Raw genomic sequence first — 12,063 nt, 5'->3', positions numbered from 1 at the left:
GACTGGGCCATAGAAACTTTTAGGTCTGCTCCAGTTCTAAGATATTACCATTTATTAAGACAGGGTCTTGCTCTGGGTTTAAAATCTTACTATTAAATATCAGGGAATAACCAGTATTAACACACACAACCCCCCACCCCCAACCGCCACACACACACATTGGGACTGATACCCTAGTTGAGTCATTCACATTTATTTTTACATAGCTAGACCAAATACCAGACTACAGTCATATGTGAACCATGCTTCATGGTGCTATATGGACACACACATTCTTTGGGCCTTGAACTGTACTTTGACCAAACTTCACCCAACCTACAAGAAAGCATCCTCCCTCCTCTCCATATTTGTTGGAAGGGCTTTTGTTTATTTCTTCCGTCTGATAAGAAAACATAATATCCTTTAAAAAAATTAACGATAAGGAGGTGCATAGGTAGGCAAACTCACGTACGCCTTATTGCCTGAAAGCACTATAGGCATGTAAGACATGAACTGGAGACGAACCTCTTTCCTGTGGCATTGGTGACTGGCTCAAGGCGGGATGGGAACTGGATTCTGACTGGCTCCCGGGTGGCTGTGGAGGCATCTGACTACCTGTAAAACACAGGAGGGAAAGTGGAGATGGGGGAACCCTTTGCATTAATAATGCAGTCATGCAAAACCAAGACACAGCCACATTTAATTTTTATGATCACAAAAGGTATAGCCCCATTAAAAAAAGACATAGCTCAGAGTGTAATAGTTCATCTCTTCCCTGGGAAACAAAGAGGAAACATGAATAAACATATTTAGCTAAACACTTGCTGAAAGGTTGTTACTGAATGAGTTCCTAAACTCATATATGAATCAATCTGTAGCTGAAATTTCTTGACACACACTTCTTCAATGCATTTAAGAAAACGTAGGAGAGCTGGGTGAAACTCATCCTCCTGACTCTTACGTGAGTCTCCAGGTGGGCAGGCATGCAGAGTGGCCAACAATTACTCAAGGTAATATCCAATCAGTACAGTAATATCAATAGACTTCTAAAACATCTTCATCATTAGTCGGTCAGAGATTTAACATAAACTTAGAAGACCTCCATTAAGAAACAAAAAACATACTACTATAAAATGCAGTATACATGATCACTAAAGAAGGGACTATTATTCTGCATCTCTTTTGATCTTTATTGCTAATACAGCAATAGCATCTATTTAATTTCCAGTTTGAAGTGTATGCTCAGTTTGTCTTTTCCAAATATAATGTAAACTCCTTAAGACAGGAATCTTATCTGTATTCCTTCAATCCCTCTCTGAACATAGCAAATACTTAATAAGTCATAATCTGAGAATATTATTTAAAGGAAGATACTTCTTACTATATTGATAAAAGAGAGATAATGAGTCATGTGAAGACAGGAGATGAGATTTTGAAATTTAAAAATCATCAGAGGTAGCTGATGATCTCAACTCACTTTTTGGCTGAGAGGTTTAGATGCATTTCTAAGACTAAAAATGTAACGGAATTTAAAAAGCAGCTGAATTTAGCACAGTCCTCAAGGCACTAACTAGCTCTCGTGACATGAGGACCATGCTATTTTATCTTCTACCCTCCCTCTTTGCTTCAATAAATTGGAAACACAAATACACTCACACACACACATAAAGAACACTGCATAGTCCTCTGGGGCGGTGGTCCTGGGACCCCGGCTGGATCAGGCTAACTGTTCTGACTCCATCAGACCCACTGCTTCACAGTCGGCATAGTGCTCAAAAGAATTACAAATAATAAAGAAAAAAATTAATGTCCTAAAGATCATCACCAATTCGCCCCCATGAAGGTCAGGGCACATTCGGCACAAAGCCTGGTATTTGACGATGTACAACAACCAACCCTCTTGTGGTTCCACAAGATGGGTCTGTTACCCATGTGGCCAGGCAGGACACGGTCCCAGAATCTCTCAGGACTGTCACTCCTTACTAAGTCTAATCACGGGGTATCTGTGGCAGTCAGAGGGTCAGGAATATGATTTTCAGTTTAGATAACAGATATAAATAGCTGTTAAAATATTACTATAAAACAATTGTTTTCAGGGGTTTAGGCTTTGTTTAGAGAAGAACGCAAAACTTGTTTATGTATTTCTGAGCGTTCCTGAGTGTGCAACTGCCACTCTCATTTTCAGATTAACTGAAAACCAAAGACTTGAATTTACAGACACTGAGAAATATGCACTGTGTCACCACTAGAAGCTGCTTTTTACATTAGAACCATAACTAGTCGGGATAAAAGACCTGGACAAACAGCATAGACTTCGTTAAGTATCCATTTGGTTTCAGACATTTGTAGTAAATTAGTACTAGTACCAAATAATTAAATGTAAAGTAAAAAACACTTAACATTCTGAACCAAAACAATTTCAAGGGTAAATACTGGTCACCGACTTGGCTACAGATTCACAAAAGTTGCTGTGTGCTCACTGCAGGGTCATGTGCTTCCTATGAAATACCCTAAGGCCTCCAATCTATAGTCCATTTAGAAATTTAAAGCACTCTGCAGCCAAATACTGACTTTTTAAAATGTCACTGGGGAATCAGCTGCAGCAAGACAGTAAGTGCTTACATTATCAGGATCACTTCTGCATGACAGGCTGGATTCATAGACTCATGACAGTAAAAACAAACAGTAATTCTATGTGAACACAGGGCACCGTGGCTTAGACGGTGCACGCCCGAGGCACTGCTCTTATGCACAGTATTTCAAGTAGAAATAAAAAAGGCAGTAAGTAATGCATCCCATGATTCATAAAATACCGCCACAGCCAAGCAGCACTTCTGGTTGTGTGGCGCAATTCTAAGACAGATGTCCCTTTAAAGCATGAGAATATTCACATACCAAATTCATTCTGTTAAAGATACAAGAGCTTTATCATGATACAGATCCACCCAAACCATCTTATTCATTTTCCTTTACTCCCTATCTTTCTACCATAGTTTCATAACTACTAAGTCATAGTTACTATGATTCAGTAACTACAGTTACTAAGAAACAACTTGATCTTCCACAGGCATAGTTTAAACATCGTCACAGCAGATGATGACTCAGAAAACGCATTTGAGAAAGTGATACAGAAGACTCATTTGTGTCCTTGGCCCACGTAAAGAAGAAAATTCAGAGCCCTCCGAACCAACCGAATTCAATAAACACCTTCAAAATTACAGATTTTTATATGACATGTGTTGGTCACAAGTAAAACCTCTTAAACAAAGTGTGGTAATAATTTTTAAAGAGCATACTGCTGGGCACAGTGAACCAACCCACTTTATGAAGGCACTTTAACATTAAAATAGTTTTAAAAAAATAAAGAGAGCCCCCGTGTTCTTTCCTCAGCAATGTCTATTATGATGTAAGCATAATGGAAAAAAATACAACTGGAAAACACTATACTATGAATTAGAATAAGTTCCACCATTGCACACTTCTATATTCTCCAATGATAACATATACAACAACATGCACAATTTAGGTGCAGAACTGTCACCTGCATTTCTACTTTTACTGAAATAAAATTATCAGCCTAAGTCTATGCTATCATTTTCTTAAAAACGTACTTTTATTTTTAATTAATTTTAGACTTACAGAAAACTTGTAAAAATAGTGCAAGGAGTTCCCTTATATCCTTTAGCTCACCTCCTCCAATGTTAACATCTTATATAACCATAATACAATTACCTAGAAGAGAAGCTTACCTAAAGACCTCATTTGAATTACACCCATTTTTCCGCGTCATGTCTTTTTTCTGGGATCATCCCACATTTCATTTAGTGACTTTCCCTTAGCCTCCTCCAGCTGGTAGGTACTTTAGTCTTTCCTTCTATTTTGTGACCTTGACACCTTTGAACAGTACTGTTCAGTTATTTTGTAGAACGTTGCCAAATTTTATTTGCTCTGATAATATTTTTTATCCCTAAAATGAGGTTATGAATTTGGGGAAGTATACCACAAAAATGTCATACCCTTCTCAGTACAATCTATTTTCCCTTTGTAGTTCGTAAGTATTTTTTGGAAGATATTTGAGACTATGCAAATCCTATGCCTCCTCAAACCTGCACTCACAAATTTCAGGATCATTTAGAAGATCTTGTTTACATTTATTACAGTGGTATCGGCTAACGGTGATTCTATATTTCCCCTTTTTCTTCCACATTTAGTTACCGGAATTCCATTGTGAGAAGAGCCATCTTCTTCCTCACTTGGTTTTTTATTTATTAGACTATTTCTCTCCACTCACTGTGGCAGACACACCCTCGAGTAACCTCCAATGAGTAACACCGGTGAGTAATCCCCTTCTTTCCACTGAGCAGAACCTGTGATTCTATCCAAAGAATGTGAAGAAAGTGATGGGCTGTCACTCCTGCAACTATGTCAGATGGCAAATGTGAAAGGATTTTGCAGATATAATTAAACTCCCTAATCAGCTGACTCTGAAATAATCAAAATGGAGAGAGATGATCCTGTATGGGCCTGATATTTCAACAGGGTTCAGGCCTTCTAGGAAATAGGCTTCTCTGATGTGAACTGAGACTAAGGCAAGAAGGAGAGGCCTCCAGAATCTCAGGACCTCACTCCAGCAACCGCTAGGAGATGAAGCTGCCACAATCTGAATGAAACTGGAAGTAGATTGTTCCCTAGTCGAGCCTCCAGATGAGGATTCAGGCTGCCCAACATCTTGACTACAGCCTTGTAAGTCCTGAGCAGCTAAGAGGTGCCTGAACTCTCTGCCAGGGGAACAGAGATAATGAATGTGCCTTGTTTTAAGCTGGTAAGTTTGTGGCACACCCTTTGGGCTTTGCTTTTTTTCACGCTGTCCTGGACACACTGTCCTGGGCTCCCCAGCACCCCTTTATGTGAGTGCTCCATAGTTTACTCAACACTCTCCTGTGTATGGGCATTTAGACAGTTTCCAGTCTTTTGTGGATGTATTTTTGTATTGCTGGGGTCTATGTTCAGGGAAAATTCCCTGAAGTGGGATTGTTGGGTCTAAAGGTTACACAATTCCAAATTTCCTTCTAGAAACTTTGTACCAATTTACATTGCTACAAGCAATGTTTGAAAGGCCTGTCTCTCTATAACCTCACTAATAGAATGTATTGCTGTTTAAAAAAATTTTACCAGTCTTGGCCAGGTACGATGGTTCACCCCTGTAATCCCAGCACTTTGGGAGGCTGAGGCGGGCGGATCATGAAGTCAGGAGTTCAAGACCAGCCTGACCAACATGGTGAAAGCCCGTCTCTATTAAAAATACAAAAATTAGCCAGGTATGGTGGTGCGTGCCTGTAACCACAGCTACTGGGGAGGCTGAGGCAGGAGAATCGCTTGAACCCAGGAGGCAGAAGTTGCAGTGAGCCGAGATCGCACCACTGCACTCCAGCCTGGGCGACAGAGCAAGACTCCATCTCAAAAAAAATTAAAAATAAAAAATTACCAGTCTTACTGATTCTGAATGAGTTTGACTACTTTTTCATATTTTAGGGCCATTTTAATATCTTTTCTTGTGAATTGTTTGTTCAAGTCTTTCTCCTGTTTTTCTGTTTATGTTCTTAATCCTTTGCCCTGGAAATTTTTAAGGGTTCTTCATATATTAGAGATATTAGCCCTTTGTCTGTGGTATATATTGTGAATATCTTCTCCTAGTTTGTCAGCTGTCTTTTAGTTTTGCTTACGGTGTCTTTTGTAGTGGAAATTTTTTTTAATGTAGTCAAATTTATCAGTCTTTATTTTTATTGCCTCTGGATTCTGAGTCACAGTTAGAAAGCTATTCTCTCTACACCAAGGTTAAAGAGGAATTCACCCTAGTTTTCTTCGAGTACATACATGTTTTTTTTCCATCTCCCTCGAGTTTATTTGATGTGAGGATGGATCTAACTTAATCTCTTTGCACGTGGCTCCCCAAGTATTCCAACACAATTTATTAAAAAATCCATTCTTAGCCCAGTGACTTGAAATATCATCTTTGTCATTTAATACACGTTCACATGTATTTGGTCTAACTCTGGACTTCCTCTTCTATTCCACTGGCGAGCACACACTATTTTTAGTTCCAGTATTTTTATACCATGTTTTAGTGTCCAGTAAGAATAGTGCTCCTCACCTTTTCTTTTTCAGTGTTTTCTAAGTTTTCTTGCATGTTTTTCTGTATGAACTTTAGTATCAACCTGTCCAATCATATAAAATAGCTCACTAATATTTTCACAGCAATTGGACTGAAATAATCAGTCAAGGAGAACTCATGACTGCTGAGTCCATCCCACCCAAGAACAAGAGACATCTTTCATTTGCTTAAGTCTTCTTTAGTTTCTTTCAGGTACCCAGAGGGTCTGTATATTTTATGTTAAGTTTATTCCTAAGCACGTAGTCTTCCTTGTTGCTACTGTAAATGGGATTCTCTTCACCATTATATGTCTTTTAACTGTTTATTGTTTGTGTATAGAAAGACTACTGCTTTTTGTATGTTAATTTTATGTCTCACTACTACATTAAATGAATTCTTCCACTGCTAATTTGTCATTGATTCTCCAGGGTTTTCCAGGCATACTATTATATCATCTGTAAATAGACAGTTTTATTTCTCCTATACTCATCCTTATGCCTTTAATTGAGTTCTCTTGCCTAACTACATTGGCTAATAATATCTGTAGTACATTACTGAACAGTAGTGAAGATAGTGATGATCCTTGCCTCATTTGTGATCTTAGTGGAAATGCCTCTAGAGCTTCCCTAGTCCATAAGTGAAACTAAAGCATATACATTTTACCATGTTGAGATTGTATCTCTCCATTGCTACTTCCTTGAGTGTTTTTATCATAACTGGGTGTTGAGTTTTGTTACAGAGAGGATTTCCCCCCACCAGATGTATGTTTATGGTATATATTAATAACAGAGTTGTTAGGCCGGGCGTGGTGGCTTACGCCTATAATCCCAGCACTTTGGGAGGCCAAGGCGGGTGGATCACGAGGTCAGGAGTTCGAGACCAGCCTGGCCAACATGGTGAAACCCTGTCTCTACTAAAAATACAAAAAATTAGCCGGGCATGGTGGCAGGCGCCTGTAATCCCAGCTACTCAGGAGGCTGAGGCGGAAGAATCACTTGAACCTGGGAAGTGGACGTTGCAGTGAGCCGAGATCACATTACTGCACTCCAGCCTGGGCAACAGAGCAAGCCTCTGTCTCAAAAAAAAAAAAAAAAAAAAAAGTTGTTAATATTAAACCAACTTTGCATTTCTGGAATAAATGCCACTTATGATACATTATTTTCTTAATGTACTTGTTGGATTCTGTTTGCTAATATTTTCTTTAGAATCTTACACTAGGAGAAGTTTTGGGAGAACTTTATCCAATTAAAAATAGCTTTTAAGAACTAAATCAAGATAAGTACCAAATTAAATATTCAAGTAACATAACTCTGGGATTTTAGTATATAACACAATTGGGAAAAAGTGGCTAATATGTGTATTTTGGTAAATTAGCACACATCCAGTAACGTATAATGTACAGTGGATGGACTGAGACATGAATATATTATAGCTCAGCATACTTCACAGAACAAGATGGTGGGGCAGTCAGTACTAACAAGTGCCACGTTCTACGATTTTTTACAACTGGACACAGTATTAACACTTTCCATAGTTCTTAATTTAATTCTGTTCATTGTCTCAACTGACTACAATGTACATTCCATCCAGACAGAAAATTCAGACTGTTTGGTTCCCCGCTATATTATATCTCTTGAACCAGGCATATAGTAAGCGTTCAATAAGTATTTGTTGGAAAAAAAAAAAAAAGTATGGCTAATGATTCCAGGAACCAAGCTCAGATTAATAGATAATTAGATCTTTGTAACTCATCTGTAATCATGTAGTTTTACCTTATTATTCTAGATGAGGATGAGGCAAACTTTCTCTGTAAACTGCCAGAGAGTAAACATTTTAGGTTTCACAGGCCATATGTTTTCTGTTGCAACTACTCACCTCAGCTGTTGTAGTTCAAAAGTAGCCACAGCAAATATGAAAACAAAATAGCATAAATAAAACTTTATTTGCCAAAACAGGTGGTTGTCTGAATTTGGTCCTTAGGCTGTAGTTTGTGATCCCTGTTCTAAATGATAATAGGAGCAAAGAAACATTCAGGAAGGCCGGGTGCAGTGGCTCATACCTGTAATCTCAGCACTTTGGGAGGCTGAGGTGGGTGGATCACGAGGTCAGGAGTTTGAGGCCAGCCTGGTCAATATGGCGAAACCCTGTCTCTACTAAAAATACATAAAAATTAGCCAGGCTTGGTGGCGTACACCTGTAATCTCAGCCACTCAGGAGGCTGAGGCAGGAGAATCGCTTGAACCTGGGAGGCGGAGATTGCGCCACTGTACTCCAGCCTGGGTGACAGAGCAAGACTCCGTCTCAAAAAAAAAAAAAAAAAGAACCACTCAGGAGGAATACTTGCTGAAAAAGCCAATACAGATGAGTATTTAATAACAACAGCACTGACACAGAAATCTCACATTCTTCCATATTTAAAGGGGAAGGCTTCATAAATAAGTGTCAGTAACAGAAGTTGCTTTATGCTCTCTCCTATCTGTATGTAAGAATGCACTGGGTTCCTTAGCACTTAATGCAGGCAAAAGTCTAAGAGTTAAATGGTAAGTACATTTAGCAGGTAAATGTTTAGATAAATGATTACTTGTAGTTTTATTTTTCCAACTCTTTCGGATCAGAAACAAACCAACAAATCAGATCAACTACTGATCAGATGCAATTGCATAAATTATATTCTACTACTTTTGTGTTGGGATGGTAGAGAATAAACATAAGGTGAATAGGATTCCCACATTAATCCTTTATTGAGGTTAAAATTCCGTGGGGATAATTCCTTTCTACATTACTACAGTATACAGCTATAGAAAAAGAACAAGAATACTAACTCTGAACCACAACCAATTCTGGCAAACAAACCATTCACCCCTTTTCAAATAATACTGCATTATCTCCAGTATGAGTAATACTAATAGACATAGAAATATTCAGAAATTCCATGTTTCAAAAGTTGTAGTGGCCATAGAAAAATTATTCCTTCCTTTCACATCATTACAGCTAAAAAGCCAACTAACCTAAGATGGATTTAGTTATCTGAGATGGAATATTGACATGATTAGTCAAGATAGCAAATCTGGAGTCTGAATGACAGACACTACTTGATTTCAGTTTTAGTGCCTCAGATCCATTCCATCCTTCCAATTTTCCTACGTTAGCTGACTCTGGGCAAAAGTGAAGAAAGAAAGAGCTAAAGAGAGAGCACTGTCTAGAATAAACATTTATTTGTCTTACAAGTTCGCAGGTAAATTAGGGATAGTTAGCTTGAATGTACCAAATGAGGTTAAAAAAAAAAAAGAGTACTCACTATATAGAGGGCAATGTCCTAAATTATATTTTTCGATTAGTAATTCAAGAAGATTGGCTTTTTATAATTAATGTGAAAAGACATGTTAAACCATGGAAATTTGGACAATTTTATTGGCCAATCATCCTCAATACATGGAGATCATGAGGTGTTTAGTGGCAAGTACTTGGGCTGTCTTCATAAACTCTGTGACAGTGGCAAGGGTAAGACAGACCTATTCTTAGGTCCGTGTGAATTAAACTGGTTGTGGTTCTTGTTGAATTCTGAGAAGAAATGAGGAATGCTTCCAGTCACTTTGCAAATAACTCTATCATGATCAAGTTACTCCCATGGAATGGTGCTACAAAATCTATACATAGTTCATGGTTTTCAGCAATTAGCAATTGAATTAATTCTTCTACTCATCAAGAATTCTTGGTGGTGTCATTAACTTTGGTGAGAAATTAAAAGAACACACTGTAGCAACCAAATACTGATACATTACTACTATGATCGTGTTCATCTTGTACTTCCCACTGACTGTGCAATTCTGCTGCTGCATCCAAAATTAAAACACTGGGTTGCTTTATTCTAGTACAGCCTCATGGAAATCGGCTCTCTTTCAAATCTTTAAAGTAGAATACGGGTCTCACCTGCCACCATCTGACTTTACCGATCTTCTGGAGGATACATTTCTTATATTCTGGCAAACCCACTAGTAATTATACTGTAACTTCTTACTATGGGTTGTATTTAGTTGCTCCTTTAATTTCTGAAACATGAAGAACTGGTCAGGATCTTTCCTTCCACCATGATAAATGACAATATAATTTTGTTAAGAGACAGCATTGGTTGGTTGCATGGTAGACTCCGCATCTGTGGAAATCACTGTACATCTTATCTAAGTTAGTTAGAAGCTAGAGTATGGTAAGATGGTACAGCTCTGCAACACAGCACAAGGATTTCACGGGTCATTTCTTTAAAAACCTGCATAATACCTAATGGTGTAAATGAAAAATACATTTTTGATAATCCATACATTCAACAAATGTCCTAGTCTCAGGCATTTATTTAGATGAGTTAGAAAACCCACAAGTTATTTAGACATAGCATCCTTCTGTTCAGTGTTTTCTATTTCACTGGCTTCAAGAACGGAAAAAAATCCCACTTATTCTCACAATGAAGAAGCAGGCTGGCTGACACCAACTTCGATATGCTCCCAGCAAACTACTGAAATACAGAATCTGCTCGGGCTTCCGCTTAGTGGTTCCGGTTAACAGTTTATCTGAAGTGCGTGGGTGTGAACTTATAACACTTCCTATTGTTCAGCATGGGGTGTGTGTGCCTCTGTCTCTAATAAGATCATCTCACCCTTTACCAAAGGTCCTGTATCAGGGCAGAGGGGTGGGGAAGATGTTGGTGAACAGGCTGTCAACACAATTCTTTATTGTGAATAAATCCTATCTCAGATTAGAGCAGTATAAACCAGAAAGTAATGTTCTTCCCTACCTTTCAACTGAGAACACAGAACCACAGCAACTTGGTGTCCTCACCTTGAAGGAGTTAAGCCCCTGCTTTGAGAGATAAACCTTTTCGTGTCATACAGCTCGAAAGTTCATTCAAAACGGGGCTAGACTTTCCTAAATCCTTATCCAAAATATTACAGACTATCATGCGTCATTAGGTCCTAAAAATACAGATAAATGGGCACTTCAGAGGCTATCTGACTTGGATACTCCCGAGCCACGAAGGGAATAAGGATACTTCCAATTCCCGAACTTGAGAGAACAAGACAGCTCCCACGCACCGTTCACAGGGCCGTATACCTTTATTCTAAACAAACTAATACACTCTCAAAATCCTGCTGGATTAAGCTTTTCAACTCTCCTCCCTACTGTGGTCTGAGTGTTCCAAGTCTTTTTCTAAACCTCACTGCTAGGCTTGAAGATAGATTAGCTACAAAGGACGATCAGCCAACAGGTAGAAAACAGAAGTGAGTATGATGTGGTCTATGTGAATTATGTCCTCATAAAAGCCCTTAAAGACCAACTTATAAAACGTTACTCACCCAGCCTGCTATCATAGATTCAAACCAGAACTTTTCTTTTATTAATTAAACATACTAAAACTACATAATGTTTTTCACATGGGTCCTCCTCATAACTCTGTGACAGGTGCAAGGGTAAGACAGACCCTTGCAAGTTGGTTTAATAGTCTGATCACTAATACCCATGAGATCCCTTTTGGGGAGATACCTTCCCACAGAGAACCTGGGGCAAAGAAACTGAAAAGTCTCTGGCAAGGCAAAGGACAAGTTAAGTCAGAGGACACATGGTGATGCACGGACTTCTAGACTTAACTATTTAAGTCAGCACAGCTTTGATTAAAGATAAACTGGAGTTGGCCCAGCTCAATGGCTCACGCTTGTAATCCCAGCACTTCAGGAAGCCAAGGCAGGCAGATTGCTTGAGGTCAGGAGTTTGAGACTAGCCTGGCCAACATGGTAAAACCCTGTCTCTACAAAAAATGCGTGGTGGTGGGCACCTGTAATCCCTGCTACTTGGGAGGCTGAGTCAGGAGAATTGCTTAAACGTGAGAGGCGGAAGCTGCAGCGACCCAAGATCATGCCACTGCGCCCCAGCCTGGGTGACAGAGC

General features: G+C 38.9%; 1 protein-coding gene across 11 annotated transcripts in view; it reads right to left on the bottom strand.

The window, feature by feature from the left end:
- The window catches only part of ARID1B (AT-rich interaction domain 1B), a 437,019-nt gene that overhangs the window by 98,708 nt on the left and 326,248 nt on the right, over positions 1-12,063 (bottom strand). For 10 of the 11 annotated variants that reach the window (XM_055391577.2, XM_063707979.1, XM_063707978.1 and 7 more), the window contains one exon: positions 505-594. The exons of the other annotated variant lie outside the window; for it this stretch is intronic. In XM_055391577.2, coding sequence (XP_055247552.1) covers positions 505-594 — 90 coding nt within the window. The remainder of the gene's footprint in view (positions 1-504; positions 595-12,063) is intronic. 11 annotated transcript variants of the gene reach the window in all.

The sequence above is a fragment of the Gorilla gorilla genome, chromosome 5, assembly GCF_029281585.2.
Source record: "Gorilla gorilla gorilla isolate KB3781 chromosome 5, NHGRI_mGorGor1-v2.1_pri, whole genome shotgun sequence".
Lineage (NCBI taxonomy): Eukaryota > Metazoa > Chordata > Mammalia > Primates > Hominidae > Gorilla > Gorilla gorilla.
Note: the sequence above shows the minus strand (reverse complement) of the source record. Positions and strands in the feature narration are given on the sequence as shown.